Source organism: Salvelinus sp. IW2-2015, linkage group LG14 (assembly GCF_002910315.2).
Source record: "Salvelinus sp. IW2-2015 linkage group LG14, ASM291031v2, whole genome shotgun sequence".
In the NCBI taxonomy this organism is placed as follows: Eukaryota; Metazoa; Chordata; class Actinopteri; order Salmoniformes; family Salmonidae; genus Salvelinus; species Salvelinus sp. IW2-2015.
Genome location: NC_036854.1, coordinates 24118312 through 24136695, shown reverse-complemented (window position 1 = coordinate 24136695; position 18384 = coordinate 24118312). Strand labels below are relative to the sequence as shown.

At 42.0% G+C, this 18384-nt stretch overlaps 1 protein-coding gene across 2 annotated transcripts in view; it reads right to left on the bottom strand.

Moving 5' to 3' along the window:
- Nucleotides 1-18384, bottom strand: part of LOC111972731 (radixin) — a 53376-nt gene that overhangs the window by 12578 nt on the left and 22414 nt on the right. For both annotated transcript variants that reach the window (XM_023999792.2, XM_023999791.2), the window contains exons 4-8: nt 6710-6805; nt 3618-3740; nt 3382-3533; nt 2871-2954; nt 2420-2566 (exon numbers count right to left, since the gene is read on the bottom strand). In XM_023999792.2, the coding sequence (XP_023855560.1) occupies nt 2420-2566; nt 2871-2954; nt 3382-3533; nt 3618-3740; nt 6710-6805 (602 nt within the window). The remainder of the gene's footprint in view (nt 1-2419; nt 2567-2870; nt 2955-3381; nt 3534-3617; nt 3741-6709; nt 6806-18384) is intronic.

Here is an 18384-nt window from a genome sequence, read left to right as displayed (position 1 = left end):
GAAAAAGGCGTGTGCGAGCAAGGAGGCCTACAAACCTGACTCAGTTACACCAGCTCTGTCAGGAGGAATGGGCCAAAATTCACCCAACTTATTGTGGGAAGCTTGTGGAAGCCTACCCAAAATGTTTGACCCAAGTTAAACAATTTAAAGGCAATGCTACCAAACTTCAACTGTACATGGTGTGTTCTGGGTTATGTAGAATCTCATAGAAACGTCAACATGTATTTGGATGGATTTATTCAGCAATCAGGGACAATATAGGACACCATACACATCAAATACCCTCCTTTCTGGTATAGGGGCAAAATGGAACCCTGTCCTGATAGCTAGCTATATGTCTTATACTGAATGAGGGTGTGTGCGTTTGCTTGACAAATGGCCTAAGGAGTAAAACGTTGGCATGATGGCCATATCTGACATATAAAGGATCAATGGTGTGCTAGTGTATGTTTGTGTGTGTGTGTGTGTGTGTGTGTGTGTCTCAGCAGGGTCTAAGGAGTCTACACTGTGTGTCTCAGAGGCCTTGGCAGTAGTAGTGCTATGTATTGTCTGTAGCCTGCCGCCTCCATTGAGGAGCATGCACTCTAGGTCAGCCTGACATTCTTAAGTCCCGCACAGCTTGAAAAACCAGTAGGTGTCACCATGGTTACAGCAACGTGCACTGCAGCAGAGAGTCATTTCTGTTGCCGAGCCCCAGAGTGCACAAACACAAACACACCCACATATTCAAGGACACTCGGAGCCTTACACAGACACATAGCCCTGTGTTTGTGTGTCTCTCTCGTCCCATTTTCTACTTGCTTCACCAGATTTACAGGTATCAGACTACACTACACTCAAGTTTAAATAAGAGTGTTAGATTCACTTTAAACCCATTCTATGGAACAATTGTAGTCGTAAATAAACACTCACACATCTATCCATTTGTGCTTCGTGTGGATTCAGAGCTAAGCATTTGGACACAAACCACAATAAATGTGGGTAGAGTGTAAGACAACGGGAAATCCCAAAAAGACACAGTCAAGTTAGAGTTAAAGCACTACCAAATGTCGGCCAGACAGAGTTCCCTGTAGGGGGGCGGCTGAGTCGATACATTTTCTCATTAACCGCCCAAGGAGCCGTATTCACGCTGCTTTGAATAGACTTTTGGCATGGAGAATTCAAACAGGGCATGGAGCTCTTAAGGGAGCAACGGCCGTTGTCAACAACACAACCCAGCAATAGGTTAGTGCACTGCACTCAAAACACTGCTGCCAGACATTGGTTCAAATAGTATTTCATGATCTACTTTGCTGTGCTTAATTGCGTTTGTCTGGCCCGATGGAGCCAACGGAGTAGTCCCAAAAGTGTCAACTGCAAACCCAGCCCATCTTGAAAGGAAACAACTATTTGAACCCGGGTCTGATGTCACTCAGCCAGTGTTACTGCCAGAGGGTCAGTGACTGCAGGGCTATCGACTATGTAGCTTATATTTATATATACTTATATTACGTCGTAATCTACTTTAACCCAGTAATTTAACTGACCGGGAACAAGTACTTACCAAATAAGTATGCAGTTACCGCTTGTATCGCGTGAGGGATCTGATCAAATCTGTATCTTTATTTTGAGCTTTCGCAAAGTATTTGGTGGCCCGCAGACTCGCATAACAACCTTGGGTACGACGGACCAGTAACAGCTCATCAAAAAGGAGAGAGACAGTTGAAAGGAAAAAACGCTGTGGTAAGAATGTTTTTCGTTGGTACTGATTAACTAAAGACGTGGGTTCACCTGGACGGAAGTCCATTGGAATGAGGCTACAATGTCTGGAACAGAACTGTAGCGAAGGCCGGAAAACAACCCGGTATCGTTGTCAAGCAGAACAAGAATGGGTAGACGGACTACATGACTTTAAACCTGGGCTCAAGTAGTATTTTAAATCTTTAGCTGTGTTTGATTGAGCTTGCCTGGCTCAATGGAAGTCATGGATAAGTGTCAGTGGCACCCCAGGCAGCAGCAATCAAATACTATTTGAACACAGTTTTGCATGACTTGACCCTCTGCAGTCTCAATCCTCGTCCTGGACACCCAAAGGGATGCATTTTTGTTTTTGCCCCAGCACTAACACACTTGATTCAAGTAATCAACTCATCATCAAACCTTTGCGTATTTGAATAAGTGTGTTACTGCTAGAGGAAAAACTAAAATGTGCACCCTTTTGGGTCCCCTGGACCATGATTTAGAAACACTGCACAAGTGGTCAGTTCAGTGAGGGAACCTGGGTGGTGTCCAGTAGGGAGAAAATGTTTTGAAACAGACAAACAGGGAGGGACTATCTGGACTTGTCCAATAAGAAATGCTMATTTAAAATTGTTATTTGCTAAAAAAAAAATTGCTACAGTGTGACCTACTGAACACAACCCTGAAGGCTATTTCTTACTTGTCTTCCTTCTCGTAGATGTTGAGTCCAAGGGCGTCCACACCCAGCCACAGCTCGGTCCCCTTCTTGTTTTTGATGTCAAAGTAGTTGACGCCGTACATCTCCAGGTCCTGGGCGATCTTCAGGTACTCCAGCATGGCATCCTCTCTGCAGGATCAGACATGGAGAAATAAAGCAATGGTTTGAGATTAGGGATTTGATATTTTTTATTATTGTGTCCTTGTGTAAGGTACTGTGGTGTGTTGTATTATTGTATTGCATCATGTATCGTATGTTTGTGTATGAATGAACCCAGGAAGATAAGACCTGATCAACTAATAGGCATCTTCATAAATTAATATTAATAAAAACTGATTGCCATCTGAGGTAGAGCAAATCAGGGGAACCTGTTTTATTATGACAGGGACACCAACATACAGACTCGTACAAACCAACACAGAGAGGAACTCACTTGAGCATTCCACGGTGTTCCTCGTGCCACACCTGGATCCTCTCCTCCCACTGCTCCCTGGACAACTTATGCTGCTCCAGAACACTGGGAGAGGGAGAGAATGAGGGAGGGCAGAAAGGAAGAATAGAGGAAGAATAGAAAGGGGCAAACAGAGAGGAGGTACAATGAAGAAAGAGTACTGATGTTATGATCAGTATTGGATTTGTCATGGCATGGATTTCTTGTGGTCTATCCGAACACCAAACGTGATCCTGATCCTGTCAATCACAGCAATACTGTAAGCTATTGTCCGGTGGCTGGACTCCTGGCTAAGTTCCAATGTCTATACTAGCATACCACTTAGAATGCATGGCCCCAATACATTGCTGCATATGAAGAAAGTCGAGTGCTTCATGCTAGTGTAGCTATTAGAAAAAAGCTCTTGGTTGTTTCCTAAATGGCACCATATTCCCCATGTGGTGCACTACTTTTGACCAGGGCCCATAGGGACTGGGAGTGGACCGGCGCTTACCGCTGGGGCAGCAGGTGGTCTGAGGTGAGGTAGCCGGGCCGGTGGAGGTCCCGGGTGAAGTCTCCGAACTTGGCCTGGACGGAGTAGGAGGCCAGCAGCACGGCGGTCTCTGGGGGGCAGTAGACCTCATCGCTTAGGATGCCCTCCTTCACCTGGACACACACAAAAAACATACATGTGTATGTGTGTGCGTGTGCTCGTGTGCCTTGGTGCGCGTGTGTGCGCGTGTGTGTTACCTGCATGAAAAACAGCTTCTGGGTGATGTCCTGGATCAGCTCCTCAGAGACGTCCTCGGGGAAGAACTTGGCGCGGAACTTGAACTGCAGCGGGTTCTCCTTCTTCACATCCTGGGACGACACCTGGGTTGGAGAGAGAGGATTCATTCATTCAAAAATAGCGCGCGTGAAGTGTTCCAAAAACACGTTTTCACATGATTTTAGTGAAATAGGGTGCCATTTGGGCTACCAGTTTCGCGAGTAGGAATGGATGATTGGATTGGATAAACATTATTGTACCCGAGGAGTTCAATTGTCTTGGATGCACAGTGCTGCATAAAAAAAAAAATGCACTGTCATATTCCTCTGTAAAAGAGGATGTATAAAATGCATGGGCTGATAAACGTGTTTATTTACTGACTTTGGCCTCTTCCTCTGTGTTCGCTCCAAAACAGGAACCAAAATGTCTTGAGGCGAATGGGAAGCAAATGTGGCGGGGGAATGTGTGCTGAAAGAGCTACTGTATAGTAGAGCTGCACAGAGTCAGCACACAGCTAGCTCACTGCACTCCAACTGGCCTCTATCTCCCTTATTTATAGGTATGGACCACTGGGTTGTCAGTACATTATAATATTCTACTTCAAACGTCCTAGTGAAACCACAACCGGCCTAACACCTTTYGCTGTAAACTAAGTAAAGTTACTATACTACCCTTACGTCACTAAGTATACACTCATGCTAATAGTCTAGCTCCTCACATTGTTAATACTGCAAGAATAAACAGTTTATTAGCCACGCAATAGAAACCAGCCCAACCCAAACACTGCAAGTAAGGTGAAGTTGGTGGGTTTATGTGACCTCCATGACGTAATAACCACAGCCATTATATACAGTGCATACCTGTACGTGTCTACAGTCATGGCCAAAAGTTTTGAGAATTACACAAATATTAATTTTCACAAAGTCTGCTGCCTCAGTTTGTATGATGGCAATTTGCATATACTCCAGAATGTTATGAAGAGTACTCAGATGAATTTGCCATGCAAATGAACTGAATCCCCAAAAAACATTTCCACTGCATTTCAGCCCTGCCACAAAAGGACCAGCTGACATGTCAGTGATTCTCTCGTTAACACAGGTGTGAGTGTTGATGAGGACAAGGCTGGAGATCACTCTGTCATGCTGATTGAGTTTGAATTACAGACTGGAAGCTTCAAAAGGAGGGTGGTGCTTGGAATCATTGTTCTTCCTCTGTCAACCAAGGAAACACGTGCCATCATCATTGCTTTGCACAAAAAGGGCTTCACAGGCAAGGATATTGCTGCCAGTAAGATTGCACCTAAAATCAACCATTTATCAGATCATCAAGAACTTCAAGGAGAGCGGTTCAATTGTTGTGAAGAAGGCTTCAGGGCACCCAAGAAAGTCCAGCAAGCGCCAGGACCGTCTCCTGAAGTTAATTCAGCTGCAGGATCGGGGCACAACCAGTACAGAGCTTGCTCAGGAATGGTAGCAGGTAGGTGTGAGTGCATCTGCACGCACAGTGAGGCGAAGCCTTTTGGAGGATGGCCTGGTGTCAAGAAGGGCAGAAAAGAAGCCACTTCTCTCCAGGAAAAACATCAGGGACAGACTGATTTTCTGCAAAAAGTACAGGGATTGGACTGCTGAGGACTGGGGTTAAGTAATTTTCTCTGATGAATCCCCTTTCCGATTGTTTGGGGCATCCGGAWAAAAGCTTGTCCGGAGAAGACAAGGTGAGCGCTACCATCAGTACTGTGTCATGCCAACAGTAAAGTAAAGCATCCTGAGACCATTCATGTGTAGGGTTGCTTCTCAGCCAAGGGAGTGGGCTCACTCACAATTTTGCCTAAGAACACAGCCATGAATAAAGAATGGTACCAACACATCCTMYGAGAGCAACTTCTCCCAACCATCCAGGAACAGTTTTGTGACGAACAATGTATTATCCAGCATGATGGAGCACCTTGCCATAAGGCAAAAGTGGCACGGGGAACAAAACATCGATATTTTGGGTCCATGGCCAGGAAACTCCCCAGACCTTAATCCCATTGAGAACTTGTGGTCAATCCTCAAGAGGCGGGTGAAAAAACCACACATTTTGACAAACTCAAAGCATTGATTATGCAAGAATTGGCTGCCATCAGTCAGGATGTGGCCCAGAAGTTAATTGACAGCATGCCAGGGCAAATTGCAGAAGTCTTGAAAAAGAAGGGTCAACACTGCAAATATTGACTCTTTGCATCAACTTCATGTAATTGTCAATAAAAGCCTTTGACAGGTATGAAATGCTTCTAATTATACTTCAGTATTCCATAGTAACATCTGACAAAAATATCTAAAGACACTGAGGCAGCAGACGTTGTGAAAATTAATATTTGTGTCATTCTCAAAACTTTTGGCCACGACTGTATATACAGCTCTGGTGAGAACCATTGATGCATTTGGAAATTCTGCAAATCAAAAACAGGCACATCTCCATTCCACGGACACAGGTGGTTGTGCTTTAACTATACTGTCGATACATACTGCACTGGGTACACAGCACTCGCTCCCCCAGAGAAGTAGTATCTTATCTAGTGGTTCACTGAGAGTTCACACTACCAGCTGATTATGAAAACCTCAGGGGGACTGGATTTGTCTGCATCCCAAATGGCACCCTATTCCCTATTTAGTGCACTACGTTTCACCAGAGCGCCATGGGGCACATCGTTTTTTTTTTTTTTTTTGGGGGGGGGCATAATAACAACTAAAATCCCATTAAAATAATGACAATTAACTGAAAAAAGGGACTGAAATGAAGGGAGATTACAATTAGCCACTGGTCTGCACAGGAAGTAGGAGTGAGAGAGGGTGCCCATAATGCAGTGAGTGAGTGGCTACTAATTGACTGAGTGAGTGGTAGGCAAATAGTGTGGAGTGATTTGACCTGCCTCTCTAAAGAATGTATGGCCCATTTGGTTTTGTTTACTGTAGAATGGTATTGCAAAAAAATATGTGATTTAAGAATGAATACAGTGGGAAAAGGTTTGAGAATTCCTGAGCAGAAAAACAAATATTTGTTAAAAGGTACTATTAGATTACATTAACCTTACCTTTTTGTCAAGCTTCAGCCAGGTATGGTATCCTTTGGCGTCCATATACTGAAGGCCAAAGTACCAGACTTCCCTCAAGCCAATGGTCTTTACCACCTGTGGACGGCAAAGAAAGTACATAAAAGTAAATCAACTCTGTCAGAAAAACTAACTGTGACAACTGTACACAAGCCACAAAAAAATGTAATATACCACACGGGCAGAATCCTTGAAATGTGTGAATTTAAAAATCGTGTATCGATGTCAATGAAAGTTTTTGGTGAAAAATGTAGTTACGTGCGCAGCATCAAGTTAGGATTCTGGCCTAAATGAATGAATACAATAAGTGCCTTCAGAAAGTATTCATACCCCTTGACTTGTTACACATTTTGTTGTGTTACAGCCTGAATTCAAAATTGATGAAATGTTTTTCACCCATTTACACACAACATCCCATAATGACAAAGTGAAAACATGTTTTTTGAAATGTTTGCAAATTTTTTGAAAATTAAATACAGAAATCTCATTTACATACAGTACCAGTCAAAAGTGGACACCTACTCATTCCAGGGTTTTTCTTTATTTGAACTATTTTCTACAATGTTGAATAATAGAAGACAACAAAACTATGAAATAACACATGGAATCATGTAGTAACCAAAAGAGTGTTAAACAAATCAAAATATATGTTATATTTGAGATTCTTCAAAGTAGCCACCCTTTGCCTTGATGACAGCTTTGCACATTCTTCGCATTCTCTAAACCAGCTTCATGAGGTAGTCACCTGGAATGCATTTCAGTCAACAGGTGTGCCTTTTTAAAATTAATTTGTGGAATTTCTTTCCTTCTTAATGCGTTTGAGCCAATCAGTTGTGGTGTGACAAGGTAGGGGTGGTATACAGAATATAGCCAGCCCTATTTGGTAAAAGACAAGGTCAATATTATGGCAAGAACATCTCAAATAAGCAAAGAGAAATGACAGTCCAGCAATACTTTAAGACATGAAGGTCAGTCAATACAGAAAATGTCAAGAACTTTAAAAGTTTCTTCAAGTGCAGTTGCAAAAACCATCAAGTGCTATGATGAAACTGGCTCTCATGAGGACCACCACAGGAAAGGAAGACCCAGAGTTACCTCTGCAGACGATAAGTTCACTAGAGTTACCAGACTCCGATTGCAGCCCAAATAAATGCTTCAGAGTTCAAGTAACAGACACATCAACTGTTCAGAGGAGACCGCGCAAATCAGACCTTCATGGTTGAATTGTTGCAAAGAAACCACTGCTAAAGGACACCAATAAGAAGAGACTTGCTTGGGCCAAGAGGCACGAGCAATGGAAATTAGACCGGTGGAAATCTGTCCTTTGGTCTGATGAGTCCAGATTTGAGATTGTTGGTTCCAACCACTGTCTTTGTGAGACGCAGAGTAGGTGAAAGGATGATCTCCGCATGTGTGGTTCCCACCGTAAAGCATGGCAGGAGGTGGTGTTATTGTGTGGGGGTGCTTTGCTGGTGACGATGTCTGTGATTTACTTAGAATTCAAGGACCAGCATGGCTACCACAGCATTCTGCAGCGATAAGCCATCCAATATGGTTTGGACTTAATTGGAATATCATTTGTTTTTCGAAAGGACAATGACCCAACACACATCCAGACTGTGTAAGGGCTATTTTACCAAAAAGGAGAGTGATGGAGTGCTGCATCAGATGACCTGGCCCCCACAATCTTCCAACTTCAACCAAATGGAGATGGTTTGGGATGAGTCAGACCAGAAAGTGAAGGGAAAGCAGCCAACAAGTGCTCAGCATATGTGGGAACTCCTTTAGGACTGTTGGAAAAGCACTCCTGGTGAAGCTGGTTGAGAGAATGCCAAGCGTGTGCAAAGCTGTCATCAAGGCAAAGGGTTGGCAATTTGAAGAACCTCAAATATAAAATATACTTTGATTTGTTTAAAACTTTTTTGGTTACTACATGATTCCATATGTGTTATATCATTAATTTTGATGTCTTCACTATTATTCTACAATTAAGAAAATAGTAAAAATAAAGAAAAACCCTTGAATGAGTAGGTGGGTCCAAACTTTTGACTGGTACTAAATACAATAGCGTTCAAAAGTTTGGGGTCACTTAGAAATGCCCTTGTTTTTGAAAGAAAAGCACCTTTTTTTGTCCATTAACATCAAATTGATCAGAAATACAGYGTAGACATTGTTAATGTTGTAAATGACTATTGTAGCTGAAAACGGCAGATTTTTWATGGAATATCTACATAGACGTACAGAGGCCCATTATCAGCAACCATCACTCCTGTGGTCCAATGGCACGTTGTGTTAGCTAATCCAAGTTTATAATTTTAAAAGGCTAATTGATCATTAGAAAACCCTTTTGCAATTATGTTAGCACAACTTTAAAAACTGTTGTTCCGATTAAAGAAGCAATAAAACTGGCCTTCTTTAGACTAGTTGATTATCTGGAGCATCAGCATTTGTGGGTTCGATTACAGGCTCAAAATGGCCAGAAACAAATAACTTTCTCCTGATACTCTTCAGTCTATTCTTGTTCTGAGAAATTAAGGCTACTCCATGCGAAATTGCCAAGAAACTGAAGATCTCGTACAACGCTGTGTACTACTCCCTTCACAGAACAGTGCAAACTGTCCCTAACCAGAATAGAAAGAGGAGTGGGAGGCCCCGGTGCACAACTGAGCAAGAGGACAAGTACATTAGTGCTTAGTTTGAGAAACAGACGCCTCACAAGTCCTCAACTGGCAGCTTCATTAAATAGTACCMRMARWRAATGTCAACAGTGAAGAGGCGACTCTGGGATGCTGGCCTTCTAAGCAAAGTTGCAAAGAAAAAGCCACATCTCAGACTGGCCAATAAAAACAAAAGAGTAAGATGGACAAAGGAACACAGACACTGGTCAGAGGAACTCTTCTAATGATCAATTATCCTTTTAAAATGATTAACTTGTATTAGCTAACACAACGTGCCATTGGAACACAGGAGTGACGTTTGCTGATAATGGGCCTCTGTAGATATTTTTTTATATATAAAAAAAAATAAAGGTTTTAAAATCAGCTGTAATAGTCATTTACAACATTAACAATGTCTACACTGTATTTCTGATCAATTTAATGTTATTTTAAATGGACAAAATAATTAGCTTTTCTTTCAAAAACAAGGACATTTAAGTGATCCCAAACTTTTGAACGTTAGTGTACACACACATTACTACTCGACTAAAACAAATCTCGGTCGACAAAATCAACCAGACGACTAATTGGGGTCAGCACCACAAACCCTGCATGCTTTTTCAAAAGTCTCATGTAGGYCTACATTGAACACCACACATTGGCCTCTACTGTAGGCTGAATGAGAGAACAACTATTTCCATGTTAAAATGTTATGGGATGCATTGTCTCCATTGTTTTTGATTGTAGACCACTCTGGTAGGTCTACATTATGATCAAATAGCCACAGTAGCCTACTTGACCACTGTTAAAACTAACTTAAAGCGGGTACAGCCTCCATGTTCACAGTAAACGCGTGCCGGAAGTTGCACAGAATTTTCACAACGTTCAAGTTTGCGCTCAGCAGACCTGAAATTTGCTCTGTGACCAATTTTTTCTGAGGGAACATTGCTCATAACGTGATGCAGCCACAACTATTCTTGAAAATATGGAGAGTGGTACTCAGTGTTGTGTTGGATGTGCCCAAACATAACACTATGTTGACAAAAAGTTAATTGCTTTGTCACATTTTTTGCAGTTTTACTTTAGTGCCGTGTTGCAAACAGGATGCATGTTTTAGAATATTTGTATTCTGTAGAGGCTTCCTTCTTTTCACTCTGCCAATTAGGTTAGTATTGAGGAGTAACTACAATGTTGTTGATCCATCCTTCTCCTATCCCAGTCATTAAAGTCTAACTGTTTTAAAGTCACCATTGGCCTCATGTTGAATTCCCTGAGCGGTTTCCTTCCTCTCCGGCAACTGAGTTAGGAAGGAAACTTGTATCTTTGTAGTGACTGGGTGTATTAATACACCATCCAAAGTGTCATTAATAACTTCAGCATACTCAAAGGGGATATTCAATGTCTGCTATTTAACATTTTTATCCATCTACCAAATAGGTCCCTTGAACCACTAGTTAGCCTAGTGGTTCAAGCATTGGGCCAGTAATCGAAAGTTTGCTGGATTGAATCCCCGAGCTGACAAGGTAAAAATCTGACGTTCTGCCCCTGAGCAAGGCAGTTAACCCACTGTTCCCTGGTCACCGAAGACGTAGAATGTCAATTATGGCAGCCCCCCGCACCTCTCTGATTCAGAGGGATTGGGTTAAACGCGGAAGACACATTTCAGTTGAATGCATTCAGGTGCACAACTGACTAGGTATCCCCCTTTCCCTTTCTTTGCGAGGCACTGGAAAACGTCCCTGGTCTTTGTGGTTCAATCTGTGTTCCAAATTCACTGCTCAACTGAGGGAACTTACAGATAATTGTTTGTGTGGGGTACAGGTATAGTCATAAAAAAAATAATGTGAAACACTATTATTCATGCAACTTGTCTTTTTTTTTTTTTTTTTTACTCCTGAACTTTACGATTACCTTAACAAAGGGGTTGAATACTTATTGCCTAAAGACATTTCAGCTTTTCATTTAAATTTTTTTATTTATTTGTAAACATTTCCAGAAACATAATTCCACTTTGACATTATGGTGTGTAGGACAGTAACAAACTCTCAATTGAATACAATTTTTAAATTCAGTATGTTACAAAACAAAAATATGTGGAAAATTCAAGGGGTGTGAATACTTTGAAGGCACTGCATATTTCCTCTGTGTATTCAACCCTCTAATTTACACAACTGTCACGCAGTAATGTACACATTCGAGAACATCTTGGAACCCAGAAGTGGCTTTTATCACCAACGCACATTCTTTTTCTCAGAGATGAGATAACATTCGGCACAGTAATCAACCGAAACCACTCAAACCAGCATTCGTTCACACCGTAAAAAAACAATGAGTCATCTGTATGAAATAAACAACATTGTGCCACCAATGCGGCATGACCACCAGCAGAGTACAGCATCTTGTATAAACAGACCTTTGAGGCCAGTGGCATTAATGTCGGCATGGCCGGGAGCGATGATCGTTAATGGCATACTCAGGTACTAGGCTTAATCTGGGCAGGCCTCATAGGATTACATCTTTCCCAGAACCGGCCCTACGGTCCCAGATCCATTTGGACTGTCTTGCCAACTCCTATTGGTCCAATACCGGTTTGTGCAGCCTTGCAAGAGTTGGTGGAAAGACAGCACAAACAAATCTGGGACCAGGCTCCTGCTCTACAGGAGATGTAATGGAAAAAGCAGTTAGTCAGTGCAGATGAAATCCACGCTGAATGAAGGCAGCGAGTAACTAGCCACAACAACATCATATATTTTCAGTTGTTCCAATAGAATCAGAAAATACAGTAAAATTCGCAGGCGGACGATTTCTGACAAGAAAGGCGAGAGCTACAGTAGATAGTGTGTGATCTGAACTTTTCGATCACGGTTTCCTGACACGTCATTCAGATTTCCTTCCATGAGCTTCGTATGGTCTCTTTTTAGTGTCTGACCGGCATATAAACCTCCACACACACACACGGGGACAACCAGAAGGAATGGTCTTAAACAATACGTCTCGATTGTTTTATTACTGAGGAGTCATACAGTGCCTTTAGAAAGTATTCACACCACTTGACTTTGTCCACATTTTGCATACAGCCTGAATTTACAACTGATTGAGATTTGTCACTGGCCTACACACAATACCCCATGATCTCAAAGTGGAATTATGCTTTTCAGATTTTTTGCTAACTAATAAAAAAAATGAAAAGCTAAAATGTTGAGTCAATAGGTATTCAGCTCTTAGAGACTTACCCAAGAAGACTCACAGCTATAAATCGCTGACAAAGGTGTTTGTAACATGCATCGACTTAGAGGGGTGAATATATTAGTGTTTGATTTTTCATTCATCAAAACAAACAAAAAATCTTCCACTGATGGTGTTTTGTGTAGATCGTTTACAAAAAAAAAAAGACAATTAAATACATTTTAATCCCACTTTGTAACACAATAAACATTAAGAAATCCAAGGGTGGTGAATACTTATGATACCCTGTATATGGACTATGGTGCACAATTCTGACAAAACCTACAGGTAGGTTTCCTGGACACGAAATAAGCCTACCCTTGGACTAAAAAGTGCCTCCAATTGAGAATGATTCTGAATTCGGGGCTAGGATTAAAATCGGTGTTTGGGAAACCTTACCTATAAGTTCTATATGGGTTACAGAGTCTATAACCCGGGCATTTAGGATGGAAAAACTCACCAGTCGCCAGGCCCTGTTCTGCTTGTGCTACTGCTAAATTCCCCACCCAATCATCAGGTGCTTAGCTGCCTGGGTGAAGCCGTTTCAGTCAACAACACACACAGCAGGCACTCAGGCCAAACCCATTCCTATCCAATAAGCAGTGGCCAAGGTTAAAATTAAATCAAGCGCCCCCGCACTTACTTAGCCGCCACCTAATACGGGTCCGGGTAACCCGACGGGGCTGCATTACAACAACGAGCACCGAGTGGTCGGGCMTGAAACGAGAGAGTGTTTATGACAGTGTTGTCTCGCCTGGAATGAAAGTCCTGAGGGTTTCAGGACACAAACAGACCCTTTCATGGTGTTTTTGCATCCAGGAACCACACAAGGGGGGGATTCTAAATGAAAGATTCCTTTTCCCAGGGGGGATAAGCTACAGGAGTTCTGGTACAACGAGAGGCCTTTGAGGCCAGAAAATGTCCCTCTACGAATGGGTGAAACGGCATTTAATCAAATCAGAGTATTTTTTATCGAGGACAATACCAGTATTTAAGGGAAAGGGCTAATCCCCACTGTGGAGTACTGGAATGAACTAATCAACATTCCAAGAGTTAAAAGGCTTTTGTTTTGAGTAGAAGCCGCACCAAAGAGTTACAAACTAGGTGTGCCACTCACTGCCAGGCCACTTCAAAATCAGCCAATCATTGAACATATCTAAAACAAACATTTGCAGTTGAGTCAAGTAAGCTCAAACTGTAGATTACCTGTTCTCACCTAACACAAAAGACCTAGGTTACCTGGGTCCTAGAATTATTTCACGCAGGAGGACGTCTAAAGAATCTCTCATTTTTTAGCTTTGGGGTGCAGATCATCAATAAAAATGTGCAGTATTATCAAAAGGATGTATATAAAACTGGAGGATACAAAAACGATTGAGAATCCCTTTTAAGAATCCCGTACTCTGTATCGTAACAGTGATACAGGGCCGCAAATGCCGCCACGCCTGCCCTTCTCACTGCAGTCAGTCTTCCAAGTGTTTATGAGGGCCCAAGCCCTGTGATGAAAGAGAGAGAGGAATGCAACCATTCCGAAACGGCATTACTCACTGCATCCGCTGACTCACGTAAAGTTCCAACTAATTGTTCCAGATTACTCAGGGGAAGGGGCACACTCAGACATGGGCAGTGAGAGTGAGAGGCCAAAGGATAAATGGCTAATGTATAGATATTTATCCTGACCACACATGCATTGAGAGTGGAGACAGAGAAACCAACTAAAATCCTCAGTTTGAAGACGAGTCCGTCTTCTGGTATTGTGTTATTACTGCATGAGTGTGCCACCTATTGAACTACCCCTTCCTCTATTTAGGTGGCCTGTCCTGGAAGTAGACATACACAGTATCTAAGGTTGTGTTCCAAATCACACCCTATTATATGCTTGAGCAAGGCACTTATCCAAAGTGACTTACAGGAGGAATTAGGGTTAAGAGAGTCTGCTATATGACTACATTGTAAATGTTTTCAGTGCACTACTTTTGACCAGGGCCCACAATATGGTTACATTTGTAAAGTATCCTAAGAAAATCTAAAAGGAAAAAGCCTTTGAGTACTTCTATGGGAAATCAAAGTGGGTATGAGTTGAAGAGTGGCAGGCCAGAAGCAATTCGTCCCGTTAGGGCTGCACGTCGCTAAGGCAGCGAGGCTATGATCAGGGACCACCACAGAAAGGGCCCCAAGCCAGGCCACTTTAACAGGGGAACACCCCAGGGATGAGCTCACCACTGGTATTACTCAGCATTTCCACTTAACCAACCGCCAGTCTGACTGTGTGTGTGTGCCTATCTGTCAGTCTGTGCGTCTGTGTCTGCAGGGTATTTCTGCTACCAACTTCAGCCGTCCAGGCCAGGTTTCTAATTAGGTCACAGGCTGCTGACAAACACACTGCTACCTAGAGGAAGTAGACGTCAGTGGACTTCACCTGTGGTTACTGGTGGTTACCAGATGGAAAATTGCCAAGACAAAGGAATTCTTAGTGACACTAAAGTGGAACGTCTGAATCTAATGCTGACAATCCTGAACAACAGAATCTAATGCTAATATCGCTGCAGAGGGCCTGAAGGTCAAATTCCCTAGTCATGTTTCCACGCACGTACACACAACTGACAAACAAGTTATTCAGGAAATGGCAAGCCAAAACAATGCCTTTCCTCTCCCCGTTGCGTGGTGGACTAGAGGCTTGCTACATCCCATGGTGCCTTTGGAATCCAGTCCACGCTGTAGCTACAGAATGTGACACCATGGGACTCAACCATTAGATAAGAACATACAGTATAGTACACCGATTGACCAATAAGAGGTTCCAGCAACATACTACAAGATCTTGTGCCTTCAGAAAGTCTTCACCCCCCTTAATTTGTCATCACTGGCCTACACACACACACACAATACTCCCCATAATGTTAAAGCGCAATCATGTTTTTCAAAATTCAGACAAATTAAGAATTTAAAATATATTGAGTCAATTACTTAACCCCTTTGCTATTGCAAGCCTAAATAAGTTCAGGAGTAAAAATGTGCTTAACAAGTCACATAATAAGTTGTATGGACTCACTCAGTGACATAGTGTTTAATGTTTAACATGATTTTTAAATGACTACCTAATCTCTGTACCCCATATATACACAATTATCTGTAAGGTGCCTCAGTCAAGCAGTGAATTTCAAACACAGATTCAACCACAAAGACCAGGGTGGTTTTCCAGTGCCTCGCAAAGGGCACTTATTGGTAGATGGGTAAAACATTTTCTTTTTTAAATACATTGAGTATCCCTTTGAGCATGGTGAAGTTATTAATTACACTTTGGATGGAGTATCAATACACCCAGTTACCACAAAGATACAGGCTTCCTTCCTAACTCAGTTGCCGGAGAGGATGGAAACCGCTCAGGGATTTCACCATGATACCAATGGTGACTTTAAAAAGAGTCATAGTTGAATGGCTGTAATACGAGAAAACTGAGGATGGATCAACAACATTGTAGTTACTCCTCAATACTAACCTAATTGGCGGTGTGGAAGGACCACCAGAGGGCAGGCTGGGCTCACGGATAGTAGCCCAACAAGGCATGGGAGACAAGGTAACCAGAGGCAATCAAGCACAGCTGATGGTACTAATGAGATATTCTCCTTCCCCTATAAGAGAGAGTATGGAACCAGCAGACCAGGGGAAAATACTATCTCTGGAATATGGCCACYGAGACAGAGGAGCTATCCATGAAGAACCACTAAGACGGTGACAATCCCGTGACTTTTGTTGTAGTTTAAAGATAATCATATTGTGTTCCTGGTTGATCTGGAGAAGAAGATGTTTTTTTCCTTGGGAGATTTTCATTGATTATGTTGGAGTGTTTGTGGTGACCAAATGCCCTCAATAGAGAACTGTGTTCAATCAAGAAAACCTACTGACTCGTTTGTTCCACCTTTCCGCTTTAGAGTGATGCCCAATTACTTGGTCCGCTCACAGCAAAGTGAAAAGGGAAACCTGAACAGATTACAAATATTCCAAAACATGCATCCTGTTTGCATGGCACTAAAGTAATTCCGCAAAAAATGTGGCAAAGCATTTAACTTTTTGTCCTGAATACAAAGTGTTATGTTTGGTGCAAATCCAATACAGCACATTGAGTACCACTCTCCATATTTTCAAGCACAGTGGTGGTTGCATCATGTTATGGGTATGCTTGTAATCATTAAGGACTGGGGAGTTTTTCAGGATAAAAAAAAAAAGAAACAGAGCCAAGCATAGACCAAATTTTACAGGAAAACCTGGTTCAGTCTGCTTTCCACCAGACACTGGGCAATGAATTCACCTTTCAGCAGGACAATAACCTAAAACACAAAGCCAAATCTACACTGGAGTTGCTTACCAAGAAGATAATGATTGTTCCTAAACAGCMGAGTTACAGTTTTGACTTAAATCTACTTGAAATATGGCAAAACCTGAAATTGGTTGTCTAGCAATGATCAACAACCAATTTGACAGAGCTTAAAAGAATCTAGAAAATAATAAATGGGCAAATGTTTCACAATCCAAGTGTGGAAAGCTCTTAGACTTACCCAGACTCACAGCTGTAATAATTGCCAAAGATGCATCTACAAAGTATTGACTCAAGGATGTGAATACTTATGTAAATTCGATATTTCTGCATTTCATTTTCAATAAATTTGCTAAACTTTCTAAAAACATGTTTTCACTTTGTTATTATGGGGTATTGTGTGTAGATGGGTGAGATTTGTTTTTATTGAATCCATTTTGAATTCAGGCTGTAACAACAAAATGTGACCCGATTCAGGAAACTAGGCATATGTCGCAAGTCACGACTTCACAGGAGAGCCGTTTCAACGTAAACATTTTTTTAAATCAAAATGCATTCTTTGGCAGAAATGCCTTCTCGAACATGTGAACTTTCATGTGCCTTAATATCAAACTTGTATGCCATCTGTCAATWCGAATAAAACACTTAAAACTATGAGCCTAGTTGGTTTAGCCACAGAAAAAGACAGCGACCATGATTGGCAGAGATAAGTGGGCTGAACATTCCGAGAGATGAGTTTGAATTGGTCTGAGGTGTAGCACCTTGTGTCTATAAAATGAGCTGCTCGTAATGCGTAGATAATCCTTTCTACTGCAGTGTTTCTTAAAGATATAACGTTAGCCATGGAGAACTGCAAATATGTTGCTACTGCTCTCAATAACATTGCTGCCCTGAATTTAATCAGGCGCTATCGACAAAGGTCAGTGGGAAAAAGTTGTGATGGACTACTTTCTGGAGGACGACCGTGCCATGCTGACTCTCTCTGGACTCTGAAAATGAATCAGACGATGAGGAAATCCCTGATTTAGGTTAAAACATTTTCATTGAAGAAGACATTGTAGAGTCTTCTGATGACAGTGATGGAGAAGAAAAGGTGACAATCAACAGTGCTGTTGTCACGGAAGAAGTTGACTGAGGGGAAACCCCCATGGCATCGGTGACGGAGGGAGAAAGATCTGATGATTCTTATGGCATTGCACACGGTCAGTGTGAACCAGGGTGACTTGACACAATGGGCCAAAGACGCTGTTCAAACTRAAGGGAAAAGACACAGGATGTCTTATTTAATAAAATGGGTTGCAGTCTGCCGTGAAGCTTTCATCCATGTAAACGGGTAAGAATCTATCATTGAACCCATTTTGGTTAACTTTAGCTAGCTATGACAATCGGTTTGTATTGCTGAACCCAGCTGGAGTTCGATGGCTAGCTTGCTAATGTTACTCTATGGATTGGGATTTTAG